Raw genomic sequence first — 25,514 nt, 5'->3', positions numbered from 1 at the left:
GTTGTACATAGCTACCTTAACTGTACATAGCATACTACTACGCTCTCCTGTACATACCTGTATATACTTGCCATACTGTACTTATCAATATTATGTTTTATTTCACTATTTGCCCTACTGGTTAGATGCTAAACTGCATTTCGCTGTCTGGTAACTCTGCAATGCAAATAAAGTTGAATCTAATCTAATGAGTGATGGTGTTGATTATTCATGCATACAGAATTAATGTTGAATCAACAACAAATTATAATTACCATTTATTCACAGTTCTACAGTTTACAAGTAGGCTACAAGTAGCTTTTAGGCTAATTGTAAGGCAGCACTGTGATCCAAGGTGTGTGGAACAAATACTTGAAGGAATGGAATGAATCAATGTTATCAACCTTTTCAACTCGAAATGATTACCATGAGTGGTTGATCCACAAAACTTTAGTCTAGAGACACCAATAGATCGTTGGTGATAGATAAATAGTTAGCAGCAGATACAGTGGGGAAAATAAGTATTTCATCCCCTGCTGATTTTGTGAGTTTATCCCCTTACAAAGACATGAACAGTATATAATGTTAATGGTAGGTTCATTTTAACAGTGAGAGACAGAATATTTTTTTAAAGTGCAAAAAGTCAAAATTCATATAATGTGATTTTCGGGGATATTTTTTTTATATTCTGTCTCTCACTGTTAAAATGAACCTACCATTAAAATAAATTCGAGATGTTCATTTCTTTGTAAGGGGGTAAACTCACAAAATCAGCAGGGGGTGAAATACTTATTTTCTTTCTATCTTCAAGGTCCTTCTCACAGCAATGAGAATGTTACCCTTTCCAGTTCACCTTCAGTACTACTTATTTACAATATTTCTGACATATACTTTTAAACAAAAATAGATTTAATTTAATTCTGTGAAGTGCCACTTGTACCTCAGTTGTAGTCACCAAAAGGAACTGTACTCTCATATCTCACACACTAGAAACCAGGTTTGAATAACAAACCGTGGGAAAACGGGTGACCTTAATTGAACTAGAATGAGTTGGGGGCAATTGAAATGTGGTGACTGACTGAATCAAAAGTCAACACATACAGTACAGCTGATTGAGTAACTTGATTAATTCTGACAGAAAAGGATGTGGGGTGTCGATGCCATCATATGCAACTAGTCCCGCTTGAGTAAAAACCTTTTCTTCAATACAGAACAGACTCACGTGAGCTTAGAATGATAAGGTTCTATCTCCGTTTAGGGCAGTTCAGAGATATTGAGCGTCAAAGTTTTTACATTCCATTATGTTTTGTGAGATGGAACCTTTGTATTTTATTAATTACTAACTCAAAAATGTCAACATTTTAAAAATAACACCACACAGGCATTAATAAACACCTAATGGATGAGATTATGTAAAAAACTCAATTTTGACAAAAATGGAGATAGAACCGTATAATTCACGCTCAGTCAAGCTGAGGAGCGGTCCACTACTCCGTCTGGTTCAGGTACTGTTGGTGTGCTTGTCGGTCCTCATCTTCTTCTCTCAATCTTCCCCGAACTAGTTTCTCCAACTCCAGGAGTTTAACATAAAGGCTCTCCGACATGTCATCATCAATATCCATCTGGAGGAAAACAAAACAAAACTGTAACAGTTACCAATACCAACATATTTCATATATCGTAACGCTAGAATTATAAGGTTCTATCACCATTCTTGTCTAAATTGATTTTTTTACATAATCTGATCCATTCGGTGTTTATTAATGTGTGTTTTTTTTTAAATGTTGAAATTTTTTAGTTAGTAATTAATAAAATACAAAGGTTCCATCTCACAAAACATAATGGAATGTAAAAACTTTGACGCTCAATATCTCTGAACTACCCTAAACGGAGATAGAACCTTATCATTCTAAGCTCAAGATATGTTACCTTACTGTGTGTGGGATGGGTTTGGCATTTCAAATACAGTAAGGTCAATGCTAGTACACACACTTACTTGTCTGGGCTGTGTGTAATTGGACCCAAGGCCTGATGTCAAACTGTGGTACTTTGCTCTTGGATCCAGTGATTCTGGCTTCTGCAGAAATAGCCAGTGCTGTGAAAAGTAGGATAACATGTCAGGTCCCTCACTCATTGGAAATGTCAGTTTTTTTTTATCGATGGACACACAGGTTAGGTTTGCTTCTTTTTTTACATACTGTAGATATGAATTGAAAAAGGCATTTTGACTAGGGGTGCCCGGATTTTTTGCACCCCACTTTAGATGCTTGTGTAGTTTAACATATCCCAAAACTGGCACACAGATCCAAAATGCATCACGTCTGAAAAACTATTTTGAGAGACCTACCAAAGCTTCAGCTCCACTGTATGGTGTTAGCGTAAATGTGTTGGTGAAGATTCTTATCTGTTTAGGAAAACAACAATGTTAAATATATATACTGAATACATAAAAAACGATATATATATATATATATATATAAAACTTGAAAATATGACATTATTTTAAGAAGGTGATGATATATGCCATTTAGCTGACGCTTTTATCCAAAGTCACTTCCTTTGCAGTGAGTGCATACATTTTTCACACACATATATATACAGTATATACTGTATATATGTTACGGTACATGTGGGAACACGGTACATGTGGGAAAATGAGGGTTAGGATTAGGGTTAGGATTAGGGTTAGGGTTAGACATGCCAGCATGTACCAAGTCGACGTAGCACCTAACCCTAACCCTAGTTTTCCCACATGTACCGTATTCCCACATGTACCGTAACATATATACTCATATATATATATAGTAACAATAGTAGATGAGTTGCATGGTGATGGTTCACAGATAGAGACCAATAACCATGTAATAACCATGTAATAACCATGTAAGGAGAGAATAACAACAACAACAACTCACAAGCCACATGATGGGCATGATGAGGGTCCAGAAGAAGGAGGGCAGAATGCCGTAGGTCAGGTTGGTCATCACTAGTCCTGGACAAATCACTGAGGAGTACAGCCCCTGTCAATCACGGAGGAAAAAAACATGTTGTTGTTGCTGATCACATACATGGACTACCCGTGGATTTGGTGGGCTCGAGTCAATAAAAAACAAGTGTACAGTAAACATGTTGTCCCCCGTGAATGATGTAGCAACCCTCTATCCAAGGAGAGTGATGTAAAGCACTGGCGGACTCAGGAGGGGGGCAGGGGGGGGCGACCGCCCCTCCTGGTGCCCCCACGGTTGAAAAACGTCTCTCTTAAGTTTATTCATAAACCTTTCACTATGACATTGAGACACTTTTACTACTGGCTACTACTGTACTAACTCTATATTGATATAAGACTTCTTACAATTGGCTAAGACCAAATATTTGCACAACCAATATTTCCATCAATCTTGCTTCTTCCAGTTTTGTGTTGAATTCTCAAAATATGATTCAGAAAAATGTGTTAACTAAAACAAAATATTTCCAACAGGCAAATTATTTGGTTACAAATGCCACTCGCTAAAAACGTATGTTGTATGGCAAGACCCATCATTTTATCAAAACTGTCCCAGTGATGTCAGAGAAAAAGTGTGTGACATACGAACGACAGAGACTGAATCATATTAGGAACCTCCCCGATTTCATTGGTTGGGGGACAATAATAGTGAGATCGGATCAGGTGGGTTTGGGTCAAATACTATGGGCTAATAAAAATGTAGGCTATGTTATGGATTGGTATGTTGCTACCTACTATATAGGCTTAGCCATGATCGACAATAGATAAGCCACAACGGCCCAACATTAGGGACACACTGTTGTATTCAACTGAGTGGGCATCATATGACAACCCTTGTGTACATAAGGTTCAGAGATAGGAAAAGTTAGGATATTTATAGCATAGCATAGAGTACAGCACAGTGTTTTATTGTATAGTATAGTATAGTGGATAGTGTATATAGCCTTTATTTATGTAAACCAGCTCTTTTCCAATTGTTTTTAGTCTTTTTTCCAAGCACCAGGGGAGCCCCCCCTCCTAAATTTCGTTGTATGGTACCTGTACTGTATTAATGACAATAAAGACCATTCATTCATTCATTCATCATCACCTGGCTGTTCTTGTGTTTGTTGATGGCCAGACTGAGCAGATCAGCGGCGTACTTGGAGGAGGCGTAGGGCTCCGTCCCTCGTCTGTGCTGGATGTCGTCCGGTTGGAAGGCCGAGCGTCTCGCGTTGCTGGACGAGGTCCACACCAGGCGGGAGGGATGGTCTGCCTGGCACAGAACCGGCTCCAGCTGTCTGACCTGACCACAGAGACAGTTCGTGACGTTAGAATTATAAACTCATTTTTGGTAACGTTTGACTGTCAGACCGTGTCTGTCATGCTTGTAAACTGTTCTCATTTTGCAAAAGAGAATTAAATACCTTTTCTACGCATTTGAAGAAACCATACTTAAATAATTCCCAAACATCTGTTAACAACATTTTCACTTTTTTTTTTTTTTTTTTTATATTTTAGAATATTATATATTATTGTATTGTTGTATACAGAGCCACTCATGCTACTTTATTACTGTGTATTGCGATGTAACCAGTGGTGAGCCGTAAGGACTTCTCTGCTGGCCTAAACATCATCAGAATATAAATTACATTTTGACATATTTTTTCCACAAATATGTATTCAATTATTCCCCATAGTCTATTCTCTTCATTTCATAGCTTTCCTCTTGGTTGCGCTGCTTCCAGCCTCAGATTGAGATTTGAAGGGCTGGCCTTTATGTTAGAGCTTTTATCCAATCATATTTCAGCCATAATGCTTGAATGGACTCCATACGGTTCTCCTATCGAGATCGACAGACCGAGAAGCAAAGTTCGGGAAATAACTGACGCTTTCGTTTTCATGCAATGAATTTAATACACCCAGACGAGGTGATACGCTTAGCGGGAGAGAGAGCCGCTATAATAAAAATGGCAACGCCCGGTTATACTGCGTTTCTGTCTAAATGTATAGTTTCTAGAGCCATGGCGTCATAATGATGGTATTAAGAGGTGGAATAATTCAGGTAGGACATCACTGAAGGCCTAGGTGTGAAATGCACCGCCCGCCACTGGATGTAACCATATTATTGTGTCATTACGGTTTGTGTTTTCGAAGAGGAGGGCTTGCGAATAAGAATTTCATGCCCCGCGGTGGTGTAGCGGTCTACGCACTGGCCGCTAGTGCATGCTGCCCACCGGGGCCGGGGTTCGTATCCCGGCTCGCCAGATCCAGATAATGGCCGAGGCACACGGGAAGCGGCATATTGGCCGGCCGCTTCCGAGGGGGGGTATAGGAGTATTTCTGGACTAGGATCCGTCGCGCAACACCGCCCCCTGGGGTGCCGGAATAACGGTACTGGGCTCGAGGAGCCAGTCAGCCTAGTCTGCCTGGCGCCCTCCTCTGGGACTGCCGGCCACGGGGTCGGGCGGCGGATCCAATGCAATAGGCAGGGGATAATTGGATGCTAAGTTGGGTTAAATTGGCTACCAAATTGGGTGAAAAAGGGATAAAATCTGAAAAACAAATAAAAAAAAAAAAAAAAGAATTTCATTACCAGTATACTGCCTTACAACCGGATAATGTACACATGACAATAAACTTTGAAATGTGAAACTTGTCTGCTTATATTAGCTGTACAACACAATACAGCTCAGCCATACAACCCTACTCAGATGTCACTGCCAGAGACAGCAGTTTAGGAATCAGTCTGTCACCGAGACTGTCCTGTCAAAGGCATAAACAGAGACATAGGGGGGTACGGAATGGAAACAAAATAGATGAGATGGGAACAAAGATTTGAATACTTAATGTCGTGAGTCTCTAGGTCACAGCCTGTTACAGTGAGCTGGGTATCGTTTTCCCTTCGGCAATGAAACATCCGCAGCTCCAAGGTTTCCAATAACTTTGTACGACGTTGTTGATCCTATATTTGTATACGACAAGTTAATAGCCTCATTCTCAGACACACACTTTCATGTATCTACAGTAGATGATAAAGTGTGTGTCTGAGAATGAGGCTATTATCTTTCTTATACAAATATAGTATCAACAATGTCTCTACAGATCTCTACAGTCCTCTCTTTAGTTTGAGCTGCAATATGTTATTATCTTCCTGTGTTTGTATCCTGTTGTGTCACTCTATGTACCTATGTTAGTCCCCTGCCCAATTTGAGGTGGTGTGCCTGAGGAGGCGGGGCCAATGAGGAGGCGGGGTTAATGAGGAGGCGGGGCCAATGGGGAGGCGGGGCCAATGTTATGCACCTGTGGCTGAGGTCCTCCAAACCCTTCAAAAAGGACTACAGATTGTGTGAATGGTGGTTGCCCTCTCAACACTCAAGACCAGAATCGAGTTGAGGAGGAAGAAGAATAAGGAGGTAATCCCCTCCGTCCTCCCCCACAGGGACAAGCCAAGGTAGGAGAAGAGATTCCCCAGCCAGGTGGAGCCTGAGAACCTTACAGTACAGTATGTAACCCCTAGTTTTGAATGTTGGGGGGTAGTGGTGGTCTAGTGGATAGTGAGTTGGACTTGGGATCGGAAGGTTGTGAGTTCAAATCCCGCCTGAAGCCACACCACTACTAGTGTGCCCTTGGGTAAGGCACTTAGCCCTCAGTTACTCCAGGGGGAATGTCCCTGTAATTCGTAATTGTAAGTCGCTTTGGATAAAAGCGTCTGCTAAATGGCAAAATTAAATTAAATTATGAATGTCTCCCTTGTTCTTGTATGTATTGCATGTGTATGAAATGTGCTATACAGTCTCATTGATTAATTGATTTAATTCTGATATACCTCTGATATACCTCTTTGTACTGTATATATAATATATATAATATATAATATTGGTACTGTCAATTTTGTCTTGAGTATTGTCGTGTTGTCGTCTTGTTGTTGTATGTACTGTAGCTTGTTTAGCATGGTAGAATACCAAATCATGTTCCTAGTGCACTGCACATGGCGAATAAAGTTGAATTGAATTGAATTGAATTGTTGAGAACTGTGCATGAGATATGGGACTCACAAGCAGGAAGTGGCCAAAGAGGTTTGTGGCGAACACTTCCTGTAGGCCGTCTGAGTTCAGGCTGTCCTGCTGGGTCAGGATTCCCTCTGCCGTCGAAAACATGTTGACAACGTTGCTGCAACATAGAGATCACGTCACATTACACGACTTTATATCACATTACACGACTTTATATCACATTACACCACTTTATATCACATTACACCACTTTACTTCAAAGCACTGAACACAATTAACTATTGTACAAATGATGGTGTCTAGTAGTACTTTATATAATACATCTCAAAGAAACCAACAGGTAATTCATTCATTGTAAAGAATAAAGTGCATTTTAATTTGATCTGAGAACTGTCTAGTTGAACAGAGAGTCATTGTTACATGAAGTAGAGCACTGTATGTTGATCAGGGTGAGAGTTGGATTAAATTGAACTTTTTTTGCCTTACCTGGAAAATAGACCCTTGAAAAAGGCTTTCATGTCCACCTGTGGATTGGGCATGATGCCAGCATTGAGGTACAGGAAGTCCAGTCTGCTGTACCTGTGGTATATGGTAAATGGTAAATGGACTGCACTTACAGTATATAGCGCCTTTTTTGCTGCTCCAAAGCTGCTCCAAAGCGCTTTACAACGGCCTCTCATTCACCCATTCACACACACATTCATACACCAATGGCGGCAAGCTGCCATGCAAGGCACCGGCCCGCTGACTGGGAGCAATTTTGGGGTTCAGTGTCTTGCCCAAGGACACTTCGACATGTGGCCAGCCGGGGCTCGAACCACTGATCTGCCAACCTTGTGATCATTAGATGGCGACTCTACCTCCTGCGCCACAGACGCCCCAATGATATATTATCATGTGTATCGATATTGATATTGATATTGATTAATTGATAATGGCATATACTGAATGAATGAAACACTGAGGTATGAGGTACAGTGAGTGTGTGGGGAGTGTGCCATCTCATGAGAATATTTGGCTCTCGGTAAATTGAGCACATAACAGATTTATAGTAATCAGCTTCAATAAGTGAATCTATCCATTACTTTTGAATGTAATGTTAGCTTTTATTCGCCTGTTGGCTGCAGACTGTTGGCCAACTCCTGTTACTACTACCATTATAATAACAGTTGGCTAATAGCTCAATGGGTGTCGGATGACCAGACGATTGAAAAGGTAATTACTGTGTATTTAAAAGCAAAGGACAGATTCTTATATCAATAATTACTCACAATTACTCAGGCTTTTCACTCCACAGGGCTGACCCTAACTGTACGATAACTGGCATGGATATTTTCTTTGCACATTGTCCTTTCCAGCACTATTACAGCAGGGCAGCACAGTACAGCTCAGCTTTGCTGGGCTCCATAGTGTGATCAGGGTATATACAGGAATCTTGAGGTTAATTTGAAAGTGACAGTTGGATCTAAGTGACAGTTGGATCTAAGTGACAGTTGACACTAGAACAGCCGTGTCTATGTTACCTACTCAGGGTATATACAGGAATCTTGAGGTTAATTTCAATACCTTTCTAAGACTTTTTAAAGACCTTGTCAATATTTTTCCAGACCTCACCGCCACTTCGAGCTGTAACCGTTTACATCAGTGACACCTTTAACTTAACAGTTTTAGTTTGCAATAGACTAGACCACTATCATACAACAGAATTCCGGTTCATCTTTGTTTTTTAATAAAACTAATAAATTCACGAACTTTTACTAAACGCTTTTAGGACTCAAACTCTTTGGACAGAGTCTAATTCAGAAAAATACCCAAAAAATTCAAAACTTCATAAAATCGTGATAAGACTTTTTAATACTTATTAAGGGTCTTGATTTTCCCAAAATTGATTGATCAACTTTTAATACTTTTCAAGACACCGTGGATACCCTGTATTTAATAGGGGTTAGCAGGATAGTACGGTCAGGGGGGTGAAAGTGCAGGAGTGCTGTACCTGGCCTGGACCTCCTGGGCGGCCTGGAGGACTGAGCGGACGCAGCCCACATCCAGGCGGAGCAGGTCAACGTGGGCGTCGGGGTGAGAGGTCAGCAGGGCAGAGCGGGCCGCCTCGGCCTTCTGCATGTTCCTGCAGCCCAGACACAACTTCAGCTGAGCATCCTCACACAGCAGACGCTCACACAGAGCCAGGCCGATGCCACTGCAGGGAGGGAACACATACACATAGATAAAGGAGATATACACTCACTGGCCATGCACAACAACCTGGCCCTCAACACCAAGAAGACCACGGAACTCATTGTGGATTACAGGGAAACCAGATGCTGCAAACACACCCCCACATCTACATTAATGGGATGGAGGTGGAGCGTGGTGTTTCCAGCTTCAAGTTCCTGGGTGTCCACATCTCCGAGGAGGACCTCTCTGTCTTGGACCCTCAACTCGTCCACTCTGGTCAAAAAGGTGCAGCAGCGTCTGATACTTCCTGAGAAGACTGAAAAAAGCCCAGCTGTCTCCCAGCAGGATCCTGGTCAATTTCTATCGGTTGCACCACCGAGAGCATTCTGCCTAACTGCATAACATAACAGTGTGGCATGGCAGCTGCTCTGTCTCTGATGGGAATGCTCTGCTGCAACAGGTTGTGAAAACCGTCCAGTACATCACAGGAGATGCCATCGAGGGCCTCCAGGAAAAGCTGTGTCCGCGAGCAGTGGTGGACTCAGGCTGTTTGAAGGGCAGGGGGGGCGAAAAGAAAAAAAGGGCACCTACTGCACAACATGGGACCCCATCAGTGCACATGGTCAAGTTTAGACCATTGGAAGGGCAGCCAATAGGGCACATCCTCTAATTTCACCACTCAAAAGGGCACTTTAGTGCGACGTTTTTCAACTATGGGGGCATATGGTCAAATTTAGACCATTGGAGGGGCACCAATAGGGCACATCCTCTAATTTGGCCACTCAAAAGGGCACTTAAGCGAAACGTTTTTCAACCGTGGGGGCACCAGGAGGGGCGGTCGCCCCCCCTGCCCCCCCCGAGTCCACCAGTGTCCGCGTGGCATCATTGAAGACACCTCTCACCGCAGTCATGGATTGTTTGTCCTCCTCCCACATGGGACACCGTACAGGAGTCTAGGCTCCAGCACCAGCAGACTTGCGAACAGCTTCTTCCCTGCAGCTGTCAAGCTGCTGAACTCAAACATTGTTTAAAAGGCCACAGGCTACCTCCATATTGTTGCTGACCATCATGTCCATTCACTGTATTCAAATGGCCTCCACAGACAGTCACCAGATCTCAATCCAATAGAGCACCTTTGGGACGTGGTAGAACGGGAGATTCGCATGATGATGTGCAACAGACAGATCTGCAGCAACTGTCTGCGTGATGCTATAATGTCAATATGGACCAACATCTGAGGAATGTTTCCAGCACCTTGTTGATAATCTATGCCACGAAGAATTAAGGCAGTTCAGTTCTGAAAGCAACCCGGTACTAGTAGCAAGGTGTACCTAAATCAAGTGGCCCGTGAGTGTAACACAAACAGATATAGGGAATGTTAGGATATTTATAGCATAGCATAGAGTACAGCACAGTGTTTTATTGTATAGTATAGTAGTATAGTATAGTGGATAGTGTATATAGCCTTTATTTATGTAAACCAGCTCTTTTCCCTTCTTGTTTTAGTATTTTTTTTCCAAGCACCAGGGGAGCCCCCCCTCCCAAATTTCGTTGTATGGTACCTGTACTGTATTAATGACAATAAAGACCATTCATTCATTCATTCATTCATTCAAACACACACGCCCGTGTGCGCGCACACACGCGCGCACACACACACACACACACACACACACACACACACACACACACACACACACACACACACACACACACACACACACACACAATAGAAATGTATGTTAACTGTAAACAGATATAGACTATTTTCCAAAGCTATTGTTGCACAGTGGAAAATCAGTCCTGCACAGTCAGCTTAGTGTAGGATTAGAGCCTGAATGGTGACAAGCCAATAAGAACAAAGCTTGTGACAGTGACAGTGACAGCGAGTCAACAACTTTCATCCAGTTCTGCATGTAACTTGCAGTAGCTACAGATCTGCATGTAACACAGACGCCTCGAATTATTAAAAAAAATCTTGTTACTTTTGTCGTATGCAATTATTTGCGACAATGTATCCTCCTTATATTATAATAACACATTGATCGTTGTGCAAACACCTGCAATCTCAACATCGCACATCTCATCTGATCTCAGGGAATCCCTCCAATATCTAGGAGTAATTTCTGTACGTACCTATTTGCACCGGTCACTAAAATGACTTTCTTCATGCTGACTTCTTCTTCAAAGGTTTGAGGTTGATCATTGAGAGTTGAGCGGTGGTAGAATGGAGCTCTATCATTCTGTACAACCCCCTGGTCCGATCAGCACACTGATGACGCCATCCAATGCTCACTCTGCACACGTGGTGTGATTGGATGTCATAACGCCGCTGGCCAATCAGGCGACTACAGAGGCTCAAGAGGGTCATTTTTCCCCAAGCAGCGCAAAACTTGAAAACTTACAACATACTACAATGTCCTCTCCACACTTATATTAAATACCTTTGAGTCTTTGTAAAATTGCTAATATTATGCTTTCTTTTGATGGCTCAAGGAAATCAAATCAGACATTTTGCAAAGAAAGAAATATACATTACATGGAGTCAGATAGTTTGACAGTATTTCTCCATCCTTTATTTACAAGGTTGTCTTTGGCAAATATACAACATATTTCATTGAGAACATTGCAACAATAAAGAAATACCTTACAAAACAGATACATCCTGCAATATCCGAGTCCAGAGGGATACATAACATTATTCTACAAATTATATGATTCATAATCATTCTCGTCATATCTCACATTAACAATACTATTATACATACATTAGTACACACTCTCTCTCTCTTTCTCTTACACACACACACACACACACACACACACACACACACACACACACACACACACACACACACACACACACACACACACACACAGAATACATTTTACAGAGCTGCTCACATATTTTACAATTAGAGTTATTATAGGCATGACAGAGAGAGAGAGAGAGAGAGAGAGAGAGAGAGAGAGAGAGAGAGAGAGAAAGAAAGAAAGAAAGAAAGAAAGAAAGAAAGAGAGCATTTTCCATTTCATTTGCATAGCAGTAGAGTAGGAGCGCGTATCCGGGGTCTGTGATCGTCTACTGCGCCTGGCTCTCCACCAGCTGGCTGTGGATCTCCTGGAAGGAGGGTCTCTGCTTGGCGTTCCTCCTCCAGCAGCTCAGCATGAGGCTGTTGTAGACGGCGTCAGGGCAACAGACAGGCTTCGGGAGGTACACCTGTGGAGGAACAGCAAAACAGACATTTAGTTAGTTCGAGATTAGTTCGAACAGCAGTCCAAGTACATTGGGATACAAATGATTTCAAAAAATAAATAAAAAGAATCCACATGGTTAAGCTGTCCGAAAGGGAATAAGAGGAAGCAAAGCTTATTTGTCCCCATTCACACACTACAGCTACAGTAGCGTAGGTTTACAACAGAAACAAACAACAAACAAAAAAACAATCAGGCTCAATTTTGTCATTCAAATTCAAATACACACACTACAGGATACAAACTATCATACACTAATTTTAGCAAATGGCATGTCCTGTCTCTTCCATGTTGTATCTAGAAAGGATATAATCCTTATACATTCTTTTAAATGTTCAGACTTGTTTTTATCACCTGTGTCACTAACAAGCAGGGATGGATTCTGATTTAATTATTGCAGAAGACTACTAGGCTTTGGCTTAGTGGGATTACACAGTCTTACAGAGTCATGCAGTCAACCTGATCAGACAACGTGGCCCATATCTGCTGCTACACTATGCTGCACTAAGAGCATGTCTACATCAGGGAGGGGAGGCTGCTGGAGGTAGACATCGGTGGATGGGCTCATTGTAAATGCATGCAATTACTACATGTCTAGTAAGTGTGGTCGTTCTGTAGTGAATACAGAACGAGTGTTGTTGGAGTCACCTGCTTGGCCTGGTCCCTGAAGAACTCTCCTGTGTTCTCGATGACCTGTTCGTCTGAGAGCTGGGAGTACGGCTGCTGCTTACAGAGGGTCAGGATCTCCCACAGGGTCACTCCGAAGGCCCACACGTCACTGGCCATGGTGAACTTACCCTGGGGAACACACACACAGTCACATATGAACATAACACAGGGAACAGGAGGTAGAGTCGACGTCTAATGATCGCAAGGTTGGCAGATCGGCGGTTCGAGCCCCGACTGGCCACATGTCACATGTCACATGACAAGTGTCCTTGGGAAAGACACTGAACCCCAAATTGCTCCCAAAGGTGCCTTCCATGGTAGCTTGTCTACCCCGCCATTGGTGTGTGAATGTGTGTGTTAATGGGTGAATGAGAGGCCTGTTTTGGAATAAGCCCAAAAATAAGAATAAGAGGCCGCTTTGGAATAAGGCGCTATATAAATGCAGTCCATTTAAAGTATGATCATTTTTTGTCCAGCCTATTTAAGAAGTGGTGTCACAAAAAAGCATCCCACGATCTGATCTGGCCTCAGGTCCTCACCAGCAGGATGCTCTCCCAGGACATCCAGCGTATGGGCAGCACGGCCCGGCCCTGGATGCGGTAGTAGTCCCCCCGGTACAGGTTCCTGCTCATGCCGAAGTCGGCGATCTTGATGGTGTAGTTCTTGCCTACCAAACAGTTGCGTGTGGCCAGGTCACGGTGCACAAAGTTGAGAGAGGACAGGTACTTCATCCCCGAGGCGATCTGCCTGGCCATGCTGAGCAGGTTACTGTAGCTGTAATGACAAGGCAGGCAGGATTGAAAAACGACATTCAAACTTCATAGAACTGTATAACAACTTGGACAAGGATGAATATCTTTATCCTTATTATAAAATCCTTAAATAAATATAAAAGGGAAAATATCATTGCATTATCATTAGTCTCAATTCATATTTTTGCAACATACAGTTTTTCAATCGTTATTTTGATGCTGAAATTAATACAGTATTCAAATTCAAATTCAATCTCCGAGTGATTGAAAGCAAACCTGAACACTAAATGCAACAAAGTTAGACATGACACCTTTCTGCAAATTATAAAGCAAGGTTTCTTTTTTTCCCAGAGCTTTTAAATGATAGAAAAGGGCCCTGTGTAAAAGTTTGGGAACCCTTTTGGATTATTCTTTGTTACCTTTTTGAGAAGATGATTACTAAGGCCCAGACCAAGGTGGTTTACTCGTTAGGGCTTCAATTAGTCAGGTGAATATAATTCCAGGGTTGAACTATATATTCTGAAGTAACTCCAAGCCTTCCAAAGTATCCGACTGCGGTGGCTGTTGTGTCTGGTGTTAAAAACCATGGGCTCCTCTAAACAGTTCCTATAAACCAAGGATGTCAGAATCAAGATAGTTCACTTCCACCATCAAGGAGAAGGCTACAAAAGACTCTCGCAACGTTTCAAACTGCTCATTTCCGGAAAGGCCATCGACAGCCCCCAGACATGAATATTATTGAAAATCTGTGGAGAGATCTCAAACATGCCGTGCATGCAAGAAGGCTGAAGAATATTTCTGAGCTAGAGGTGTTCTGCCAGGAAGAATGGGGAATAATTCCAAAAACAAGAATTGAAAGACACGTAGCTGGCTACAGGAAGGCGTTTGCAAGCTGTTATAGTTGCCCGAGGAGGAGTTAGAAAGTACTAGCTGACTGGGTTCCCAAACTTTAAAAAAATAAAAAAATAAATGTATCTGCCTTTAAAATGTGATGAAATGTGTCATGTTTAACTTTGTACCATTTAGAGGTTAGCTTTGCTTCTTTTCACTTAAGATATTAATTGTAAAAGGCATTTTGACTAGGGGTGTCCACATGTTTGCAGCCACTGTACCTGATTGTGGCTGACTGGGTCTCCTCCTCCTCCTCCTCCTCCTCCTCCCCCTCCTCTAACTGATGGCTGGACAGGAACTGGTTGAGGTCTCCGTTCTCCATGTACTCTGTGATCATGCAGAGGGGGTCACTCTCCACACACACAGCCAGCAGACGGACGATGTTGGGGTCCCTTAGCCGAGACATGATCCTGATCTCCTTCAGGAAGTCATTCCTGTGACACGGGATGATAACGGATATGAGTAATAGTCAAACATCCGTAGATCCTCTTTTTTCTTCTTTTTTTTTCCGTTATTCTTCCTGAGTGGGGCAGTCCCACTCATATTTTTCATTTTATTGGACAGGCATAGTGAAGACAGACGGGAAAGTAAGGGAGAGAGGGCATGTCAGCAGGGCATGGCCGGATTCGAACCCATGCCTACATGGGCATACTGTATGTGTGCACTGTAGACCGCGGTCCGCGGTCCACTCTAGACCACTGGACCACCCCAGCCACATACATCCTCTTTTCAATCATTTGTTGAGTAGCTATATTTGATCAGGTTGGTTTTACTGATTCTCTTTTCCCAAGAGGAAGGATATTATGGCAATCATCACTACCAATGCTGTCACACACAGATGCCAATACATTTCCAGTGCTTAGAGGATTGTGTACGACTATTGATAACAATATGGTGGTGCGGCGCTGCACTCTCTCTCACCTAGCGTTCTTGTTTGCGTCCTCTCTCAGTGTCTTCACCGCCACAAGGACAGGTGTGTCACTGCTGCCATCTAGAGACAGATCCTTGTCCACAAAGTCTTGCATGCCCTCCGCCTCACACAGATGCACCTGCGGTAGACCAACGAGCCCAACACAAGCAACATGTCAATGTTTGTAACGTTGCAGATGAGTAGGAGACAGACATTAAGGGGAGGAGAGGCAGCGTATGTCTGAAGAGCTGTGTGGCTTGAATTCCATTCCACGCAGACTGCGGTGTATGTATGTGCTGAATGCAGCAGGGCTATATCTCTAAAGAATATCGGGCTACTTCAGGCTACAACACAAACAAATCCTTCATAAAAAAGACTTCAGAAACACCACCACACCTCTCCAAACTGGCCTTCTCCCAGCTTCTCTTTGAAGGTGAGCTTGTCCCTGGGGAACTCCCTCATGGTGGTGTCCTTCACCGACAGCAGGCTCATGTTCACAGCGGTGATGGAGTAGGTGTTACTGGTCGCTCCTCCCTCCTGCAGGCTCACGATGTCTGCCTCTGCGTAGTGAGGAGCCCCGTCTGAGACACAGGCCAGGGAGGGTCTGGACGATGTGCTGGGCCCGACTGTAGAACATGCACGCACACGCGCACAAACGCACACACACACACACACACACACACACACACACACGCACACACACACAATATTAAAAAAACAATAATAAAAACTATATACAAGTATAAAACAATTGTGCTTACATATTTTTTTTAAGCTATGATCACCACTACCTTCCAAGCCAGCCTCCTCTTATGAAATCCATTCCCTATTAATGCTAACCAACCAATATAATAACACGTTTCTAAGTGCCTATCATTCTTCCAGTCGTGAGCTTAGAATCATAAGGTTCTATCTCCGTTTAGGGCAGTTCAGAGATATTGAGCGTCAAAGTTTTTACATTCCATTATGTTTTGTGAGATGGAACCTTTGTATTTTATGAATTACTAACTCAAAAATGTCAACATTTAAAAAAACAACACCACACAGGCATTAATAAACACCTAACGGATCAGATTATGTAAAAAAACTCAATTTGGACCAAAATGGAGATAGAACCTTATAATTCTAACGTCACGTAATCTCACTCACCGAGCTCTTCGGTGGACTGGGCGAACTCGGGCAGTTTGCGGATGAGGCGTGAGGGCTCCTGGTAGTCAGAACAGAGGGGGAAGATCCTCTCGTAGGTGGAGTTGGCGTCGGAGCCCTCCTCACTGGACTGGGAGGAGTGGTGGAAGGAGAAGCCCTGCATCTGGACGGCCAGGCGGGCCGTCAGCTCATCGTCTAGCATCCTCCGTGATGCCTGGAGGGAAAGATTCAAGATTCAAGATTCAGGATTGCTTTATTGTCTCATGACGTTAGAATTACAAGATTCTATCTCCATTTTTTTTGTCAAAATTGAGTTTTTTACATAATCTGATCCATTAGGTGTTTATTAATGCCTGTGTGTTTTTGTTTTGTTTTTTTAAATGTTGACATTTTTGAGTTAGTAATTCATATAATACAAAGGTTCCATCTCACAAAACATAATGGAATGTAAAAACTTTGACACTCAATATCTCTGAACTGCCCTAAACGGAGATAGAACCTTATCATTCTAAACGGAGATAGAACCTTATCATTCTAAACGGAGATAGAACCTTATCATTCTAAACGGAGATAGAACCTTATCATTCTAAGCTCACAGTCTGTCACACAGTGACAGAAATTCTCCTTTGACAGGCAGAAGTGCAGTTCAAGAATACAGTTTCCACATTAAAAACACACATAGGTCACATACTGTACATACATAGAATAAAAACAGACAGACATAGCAGTGTTTATAAAATGTAGTGCCTATTTAAAAAGTCCAGTCATTTAAAAATAATAGTAAAAAACTGTATTATGAGGTAGCAGGGTTCCTACAAGTTTCAACAAGTCAAATTTAATACCTTTTTAGACCTTTTTTTAGACCTCTTTGAATATAATTTTAGACCTATATATCGCGACACTATATGATAGCTTTTTGTCATCCTCGAGGTGATGGAATTAGGGATTTCACTGCCATACAGACAAAAAAGTGTGAAGGATAATTAATATAAAATAAACAAGTCCAATAATTACTCAAAAGTACATTAATAACATTAACAGTTAACTGTAGAAAGTCACTTGCTCAATGTGAAGAGAACAAAGTGCACAAAAGCTTCCTTGCAGGACAAGCTAATCTCATTCTTTAGACCCAAGTAAATAAAATCCCTTACATTTAAGACCTTTTTAGGCCTTATGACTTTAAGGCTTTTTATGACCAGCACGGGAACCCTGAGGTAGTTATGACCTGTTAAAAGCTGTTCTTTTACTGTGATGGGCCAGGTCAGGGTGGTTTTGATGGGTGCTGCTGACCTCCACAAGCAATTTGCTTCTCAACGCCATTCACAGTCTTTATCATATCCTGTTTCTATATTAATTTTGGGGGAAGTTACACCACCTACAATTTAACTCCTAGTCCTGATAAGGTTAATGAAATGTATGTGTTACGGTACATGTGGGAATACGGTACATGTGGGAAAACTAGGGTTAGGGGTTAGGTCGACTTGGTATATGCTGGCATGTCTAATCCTAACCCTAACCCTATCCCTAACCCTAACCCTAGTTTTCCCACATGTACCGTAACATATGCATACCTTCTCCAGCATCTTCTGCCAGACCTGTCGCCATAGAATGATGACTATAATAGCCAGTAGGATGACTATAATGGCCACCAGGCAGCCAATCAGGATCCTGGTATTACTGTCATCCAGCTTGTGGGTGGGGTCATCTCCTATTGGACCAGGAGAGAGCAATAATGTTATATACAACAGTTAGTTCCGACCAAGTAATTTGATTGGACAAGAGTTATACAGTATAACAGCACTGGGACTTTTAACTATGTGTATCACTCCGAAATGACTGTTAATACAAAGTGGCTAGCCTGCAGATGTTTGTGTTCAGGTTACTAGGCAACAGTCCAGTGGCGGAACTATTTTTTGTTGAGGGAGCCAAAATAAATGATTAAATAAATAAACAAACAAATCATAATCTGTTGTCACTTGTTATTGTTAACTAATAAACTGCGCTGTAGAACTGTTGTATAAAAGCAATATCACACTGGAGGTCGTGCTGTTATACTGAATATCATTGTGGCCTGCGGCCTCGTACCTACGACCGAATCACAGCCGTGCTGATATTCAGTATAACACACTCCCTCTCGTGTGATATTGCTTAAGTAAAATCATAAAGACTAATTGTAATGGTACACCACAGTGGCCAATTTAAAATGGTGTTAGGTTGTTGTAATTGCTCTCATATTTCACTGTGATAAACATCAATTCATCATAATTAACATCATTCTAAAGTATAGGCAGCAGAGGGCGCTGTTTAATGCAACAACAACAACAAAACTGTTTGTTGAACTGAATAATTACCAATCATATTCCATGGGGATGGAATGTTGGTTTAGACAAAAACGACTGTAGGTAAACTGTTTTAACTTTTACTGACCTGGAAGAAGATTTGTTGGGTGGCCACGTTTGCGGGGAGTCAGAGACGTGTTATACACCGCTGTGCCTGAGAGAGAGAGAGAGACAGAGAGAGAGAGAGAGAGAGAGAGAGAGAGAGAGAGAGAGAGAGAGAGAGAGAGAGAGAGAGAGAGAGAGAGAGAGAGAGACAGAGAGAGAGACAGAGAGACACAGAAGAAGAAGTCACATTTCAATATCATTGAATTTCATCTTATGCAGGCGAAGTTAGGTGTGTGTGTGTGTGTGTGTGTGTGTGTGTGTGTGTGTGTGTGTGTGTTGAATTTGACATGGCCTTATCTATAAATGAGCTAAACAGTGGCCTGGGGTGGTCCAGTGGTCTAGAGTGCACACATATGCCCATGTTGGCATGGGTTCGAATCCGGCCCATGCCCTGCTGACATGCCCTCTCTCTCCCTTACTTTCCTGTCTGTCTTCACTGTATCTGTCCAATAAAATGAAAAATATGGGTGGGACTGCCCCACTCATTCAAAAAATGAGTTCCCCTCCTAAAAAAGAGGAGGAGAACAAAAACAAAAGAACTCAGTATCCCATCAGCCCCCTCTCTCCAGCCGCCCCTCACCTGACTGGAAGGCCACTTCGCTGAACATCAGCCACGCCTCGTTGAAGGTGAAGCGGCACTTGATGGCGCTGGCCATGCGGTCGCCCAGGGGCACGGTGACGAAGCGGGCGCTCTGGCTCGCCCGGTCCACCGGCAGTTTGAAAGACGCCGGCTCGGCCTCCCAGTCCGCCTCGGAACGGAAGTAACACGAGGCCTGCCGGAACATTCTCACCCCACGGTTGAACATGTTACTGCAGTGCACCTATGGAGAAGGGGTATAATTATACATTTACATTTACATTTTTGGCATTTAGCAGACGCCTTATTCCAAAGCGACTTACAATCAATACATTTGACTAAGCAAGTGAATCATCAATCCACCAGTCGTAGCAGGAAGAGTAATCCAGCTCAGGCCCGGGGCCATTGATAGAAGGAAAAACCTTCTTCTAAACCTTTTTTTTTGGGGGGGGGGGGGGGGAACAGATAAACAGTACAAGGGGGGCAATAGAAGTTTTTAGGGACACAGTAGAGGGGAAAGCGGATGTCTTATGATAGACATAATGTCATTTACCCACAGTCCAACCAAACCTGGGTTAAAAAGTGCAAAGCTAAAGCAGAAGAGAGATATTCAGCCACTAGTTGGACAACACTCAAAGTTTGTTAGAGGCTTCTTAATATCAATGTTGAATTGAAACAATAAAGAAAGACACACTTTGAATTCAACTTTCCTTGCCTTCAGAGAGTTGCCTTCTGAGTATCTCACTCACACATTGTGACACTAGTGACACAAATAATCACATTCAGCCTGGTCAGTGTAACCATCAGCACTTTTGGAGTTGACCTCTCACCTTCATGGAGGTGAAGTTCCTGACACGGTCAAACTCGAAGGTCATCTCCACGTAGCCTTTAGGGAAGCTCTCGTTGGTCCAGCCCACGTAGTCGTAGCCCGGCCACACGCCGTAGACGTGGCTGTGGAGGAAGTCGTCCAGACCCCACGTTCCGTCTGTCAGCTGACCCAGGCCTTCTGTCATACTGGGGAGAGGAGAGGAGAGACAAGAAGACACAAAGAAGACACAATGTTGACATGTCGTGAGCTTAGAATTATAAGGTTCTATCTCCGTTTAGAATGATAAGGTTCTATCTCCGTTTAGGGTAGTTCAGAGATATTGAGCGTCAAAGTTTTTACATTCCATTATGTTTTGTGAGATGGAACCTTTGTATTTGATGAATTACTAACTCAAAAATGTCAACATTTTAAAAACAACACCACACAGGCATTAATAAACACCTAATGGATCAGATTATGTAAAAAACGAAATGTTGACAAAAATGGAGATAGAACCTTATAATTCTAACGTCACGATGTTGGTATGTCCGTTAGCAATGAGAGACAGTTGGTTTGTCGGCTCTAAATATAGGAATATGAATATGAGTCATTCAGGTACATCCAGTGGTGTAGTCTAGGTGATACGCAGGACTACGCCGTATACCCACTAGGAAAGGCCAAGGATTTCCATATACCCACTTAAAAATGTGTGATGATACGTAACAGCATTTTGTGACAGAACTTTCACACTTTCATTCATAAAATTCACCCCGTCTGTGTTACGAAGCACTTGACTTTTGGACCATCGATGCGACATGAAATATGTCAAAATGCAACACTATCATGCACAGATCAGCCTTATAACATGTAATTTTCTATATATATAACGTTAGACAGGGAGTGCAGATGTATTTTTATGGCGTTCCGAAATGAACGATATGAGGCTGGGAGGGAAAAATCACAGTATACCCTCTAGAAACAACTAGACTACACCACTGGGTACATCGATCTCCCTCTGTGGTTGTGTTGGGTTAATGAGATGAATCCATTCACCTATTGATCCCCACTGACCCTGCAGTCTCAAGGACATTATGTTGATGAATATACATAACAGACCTCTCTCCCATAGCTCCGTCGTAGACAGAGTCGTTGAGGTGGAGGTCCAGGCCTCTGTAGGTCATCTGCTGGCCAGCCGGAGCGCTGTAGGACACCAGGCCATCTGCACTCTCAGACAGGGAGGGGTCAAAGGTCAGGGTCACGAACGATCGATGGCAATATTGCATAGATGGCATTATTGCATGCCTTCAAAGTGATTGGATATGGTAATATGATACGATGGAGAGTAGATCTGACCTAGCCATTCACAGCCGTAGAGCTCCACCCTCATGCACACGATCATGGAGTGGTCCGTCACCGGCATGAAGCGGACGAAACGGGCGATGATCGGCGGCTCCAGGTCCTTCAGCACCACGTCGTAGGCATTCCTGTTACCCTCAATGACCTATCCACAGGGAAAGGAAGTGAAATCATTCAGGGTGACTATTCGGTTGTTAAGTCTGACGTGACGTTTAGCAATTTCCGGGTCCAAACCAGAAATTCCTTGCACCAGAGTACCAGTGTACTACAGCGGTAGAATGACAGTTCAATCGTTTTTTAGACTGGGATCTATTCATACAACAAGGGACACAGCAGCACTTTCCCGTTTTCCCCATATTTCTCAGCGTCTTTGAGCCTCGGAAAAGCGCTATACAAATATAATGAATTATTATTATTACTGAGGCATTTCGAAGAGAGCGCCTCAGCCAACTTTGGACCCGGAAACACGTCACGACTTAACAACCGAATAGTATCAATTATTAGTCATTAGCCACCAAAAGACTTTGATTGGTCGGTGATGATGTCGGTGCAGCGCTGGAACAAACATAGAGATAGAATACAGAGCTGTAATATACTATAGTTATAGCTTATAGCTCTATAACATAGAGTCTATAGTCTATAGCTCTATAACATAGAGTCAGTCTGCACAGCCTATATCTCTCCCAGAGTGTGGCGGTGTGGTGACCAGTGTTGTTGAAAGCAGGACGGGGAGGACGACCGGGCTCATTGTAATGGATCGAACGGAATGTTTCTCCGTCCACCAGCCTCCACTGGGACAAGTTCTCACCGCTGGTGGAATGAGCTTCCCACGGCTGTCAGAACTGCAGAGTCACTACCCATCTTCCGTCGTAGACTGAAAACCCATCTCTTCAAGTTACACCTTAACTGCTCCTCCTGAGACATCTTCTGCCCCTCAGCACTGCGTCTCCTGAAGACACCCGCTTTTCCCCTCTACTGTGTCCCTAAAAACTTCTATTGCCCCCCTTGTACTGTTTCTCTGTTTCTCCCCCCCCCCCCCCCCCAAAAAAAAAGGTTTAGAAGAAAGTGATAGGAGAAGGTTTTTCCTTCTATCAATGGCCCCGGGCCTGAGCTGGATTACTCTTCCTGCTACGAATGGTGGATTGATGATTCACTTGCTTAGTATTCAAATGTATTGATTGTAAGTCGCTTTGGAAGAAGGCGTCTGTTAAATGCCCAAAATGTAAATGTAAATGACAAGTCTGCCTGTCTCACCTGACTGCCTTTTCTGTCGTGCCAGGACACCCAGCGGCTGCCGTCCCGGCTGTACTTGATCCGGTAGCGCTGGGCAAACTCGTTGCCCATGCCGTCGGCGTGGCGACCCTGCGTGCCCACGAGCGTGATGAAGTGCAGCGAACGCAGGTCCACCTGGAGGAACTCCTTCAGACCGTCCGTCTCGATGTCAGGACACCACGCCCCATCACCATCCCCGTCATCAAAGTCCAGTCTGATGATGGAGGGAGGGAGGGAGGGAGGGAGGGATGGGAAGAGGGAGGGAGGGAGTGAGGGAGGGAGTGAGGGAGGGAAGGGAAGAGGGACGGAGGGAGGGAGTGAGTGAGGGAGGGAGGGAGGGAAGGGAAGAGGGAGGGAGGGAGGGAGGGAGGGAGTGAGGGAGGGAGTGAGGGAGGGAAGGGAAGAGGGAGGGAGGGAGATAGGGAGGGAGGGAGATAGGGAGGGAGATAGGGAGGGAGGGAGGGAGGGAGATAGGAAGGGAGGGAGGGAGGGGAAGAGGGAGGGAGGGAGGAAGGGAAGAGGGAGGGAGGGAGGGAGATAGGGAGTGAGTGAGGGAGGGAGGTAGGTAGGGAGGGAGTGAGGGAAGGAAGGGAAGAGGGAGGGAGGGAGGGAGATAGGGAGGGAGTGAGGGAGGGAGATAGGGAGGGAGGGAGGGAGGAGGGAGGGAGTGAGGTAGGGAGGGAAAGAGGGAAGGGGAGACAGTTTTTGTTCATCAATATATATTACGGTACATGTGGGAATACGGTACATGTGGGAAAACTAGGGTTAGGGTTAGGGTTAGACATGCCAGCATGTACCAAGTCGAAGTAGCACCTAACCCTAACCCTAGTTTTCCCACATGTACCGTATTCCCACATGTACCGTAACATGTATATTTCTAAGTGAGTTCACCTTTTTGTGAGAGCGTGTGTGCGTGCGTGAGTGGGTGTATGTATGTATGTATGCATGTCTCTTATGCCCTGAACAGCTTAATAATAGTGTACCTGCCGAATCTGGCTGCGGTCGACTCAGACCACTGGCTGGAGGCAGAGATGTCCTCGTCCTGAATCTGTCCCCCGGTCATACCGAGAGGATACCGACACACTCCTACCAAACAGAAATACTTTTAGTAGCAGCTTACATTACGGCACGAAAGAAAATGATCATATATTAACCTGTGTGTGTGTGTGTGTGTGCGTGTGTGTGTGTGTGTGTATGCACTGCATGTGTATTCATAGGACTTCGTGACGTTAGAATTATAAGGTTCTATCTCAATTTTTGTCAAAATTGAGTTTTTTTACATAATCTGATCCATTAGGTGTTTATTAATGCCTGTGTGGTGTTATTTAAAAAATGTTTACATTTTTTAGTTAGTAATTAATAAAATACAAAGGTTCCATCTCACAAAACATCATGGAATGTAAAAACTTTGAAGCTCAATATCTCTGAACTACCCTAAACGGAGATAGAACCTTATAATTCTCAGCTCACGACTTGATATTGAGTTAGGGGTGGACAGGACAGGACAGGACAGGGATCCCCCCCCCCCAGCTCCTTCCTCTAGGCCTGTGAGGCCCCTCTACTAAAACAGAGGCGTCTCTGTGTAGGTGCCAGTCCAAGCAGGACAGGAAGGACCTCCAGGCCTCCTGCTCTTTATTTTTTTTGCAGAACTTTGTCTTGTACCAAAGCCATAATTAAACTAAACAGTGTTTTTTAAATGTAGAGCTAGCTGTCATCATTGGGGGGGAAAAAAAGTCAAAACTGTCACCTATTAAGAAAGAAAAGAAAATCCCATGAGCTGTATCGTAACGTCAAGTGATTCTGGAGGGGTGTCCAGAAATATAGCCCGGGTGAGCCCCTCAACCAGGTCTCGGGGTGGTAAAAGGGTAGCCCCTCAGCCAGGTCTCGGGGTGGTAAAAGGGTAGCCCCTCGGCCCCGAGCCTGGTGGAGGGGAGAGGAAACAACAACCCATACGCCGAAGAAGAAGAAGAAGTGATTCGGTGACCAAACGACCCATGGTTTATTCCAGCCTGCTGTCTGTGTACAGTAACTGTTCCCAGTACCTGCATAGACAGACATACTGTAATCTGTAATACTGTAATAGCTACACTCTGTCTGCTGAGGAGGCTGTCATTATACGGCTCACTCAGTTCCACATTCAGGCCCACACAGAAATGCAGAAATAGACTAGCTAGGACAAATACGCCTCGTAAAGAAGTGAAAAGAAAAAAAGAAGTGGAAAAGTCCAGGAGAGGTAAGTAAATGTGTGTGTGTGACTTTGAATGAATCCCTCTGCTGTCGT

General features: G+C 43.5%; 2 protein-coding genes across 2 annotated transcripts in view; both read right to left on the bottom strand.

Moving 5' to 3' along the window:
* Positions 1 to 291: 291 nt before the first annotated feature.
* LOC308168304 (3-keto-steroid reductase/17-beta-hydroxysteroid dehydrogenase 7-like) lies at positions 292 to 11,369 on the bottom strand. Its single transcript, XM_080542836.1, has 9 exons — positions 11,290 to 11,369; positions 8,972 to 9,175; positions 7,465 to 7,557; positions 7,021 to 7,135; positions 4,074 to 4,268; positions 2,895 to 2,999; positions 2,327 to 2,383; positions 1,976 to 2,074; positions 292 to 1,601 (listed from the first exon to the last, which is right to left on the bottom strand). The coding sequence occupies exons 1-9, from the start codon at positions 11,322 to 11,324 to the stop codon at positions 1,467 to 1,469; spliced, it is 1,038 nt and encodes a 345-aa protein (XP_080398962.1). The 5' UTR covers positions 11,325 to 11,369; the 3' UTR covers positions 292 to 1,466.
* An 866-nt stretch (positions 11,370 to 12,235) lies between these two features.
* ddr2b (discoidin domain receptor tyrosine kinase 2b) overlaps positions 12,236 to 25,514 on the bottom strand; it is a gene marked incomplete at its 3' end in the record, with an annotated part of 14,481 nt that continues 1,202 nt past the window's right edge. Inside the window, exons 2-16 of the mRNA XM_080543164.1 lie at positions 24,217 to 24,319; positions 23,216 to 23,447; positions 21,959 to 22,106; positions 21,722 to 21,824; positions 20,628 to 20,811; positions 19,801 to 20,041; positions 19,204 to 19,269; positions 18,348 to 18,484; positions 16,780 to 16,990; positions 16,027 to 16,256; positions 15,642 to 15,769; positions 14,942 to 15,154; positions 13,617 to 13,851; positions 13,057 to 13,206; positions 12,236 to 12,373 (exon numbers count right to left, since the gene is read on the bottom strand). Of these exons, the coding sequence (XP_080399290.1) occupies positions 12,236 to 12,373; positions 13,057 to 13,206; positions 13,617 to 13,851; positions 14,942 to 15,154; positions 15,642 to 15,769; positions 16,027 to 16,256; positions 16,780 to 16,990; positions 18,348 to 18,484; positions 19,204 to 19,269; positions 19,801 to 20,041; positions 20,628 to 20,811; positions 21,722 to 21,824; positions 21,959 to 22,106; positions 23,216 to 23,447; positions 24,217 to 24,296 (2,496 nt within the window). The 5' untranslated portion in view covers positions 24,297 to 24,319. The remainder of the gene's footprint in view (positions 12,374 to 13,056; positions 13,207 to 13,616; positions 13,852 to 14,941; positions 15,155 to 15,641; positions 15,770 to 16,026; positions 16,257 to 16,779; positions 16,991 to 18,347; positions 18,485 to 19,203; positions 19,270 to 19,800; positions 20,042 to 20,627; positions 20,812 to 21,721; positions 21,825 to 21,958; positions 22,107 to 23,215; positions 23,448 to 24,216; positions 24,320 to 25,514) is intronic.

Source organism: Nansenia antarctica (genome assembly GCF_963989245.1).
Source record: "Nansenia antarctica genome assembly, chromosome: 12".
Classification (NCBI taxonomy): Eukaryota; Metazoa; Chordata; class Actinopteri; order Argentiniformes; family Microstomatidae; genus Nansenia; species Nansenia antarctica.
This window is presented reverse-complemented; position numbering and strand designations above follow the sequence as displayed.

Bases quoted from the DNA above. Each gene is read 5' to 3' on its own strand.
- LOC308168304 (XM_080542836.1), bottom strand. From the start codon at position 11,324: ATGAAGAAAGTCATTTTAGTGACCGGTGCAAATAG. The intron at 2,384-2,894 runs GTGAGTTGTTGT...TTTCCTAAACAG, and splicing joins TCATGCCCATCATGTGGCTT to ATAAGAATCTTCACCAACAC. The intron at 2,075-2,326 runs GTAGGTCTCTCA...TACTTTTCACAG, and splicing joins ACAGTGGAGCTGAAGCTTTG to CACTGGCTATTTCTGCAGAA.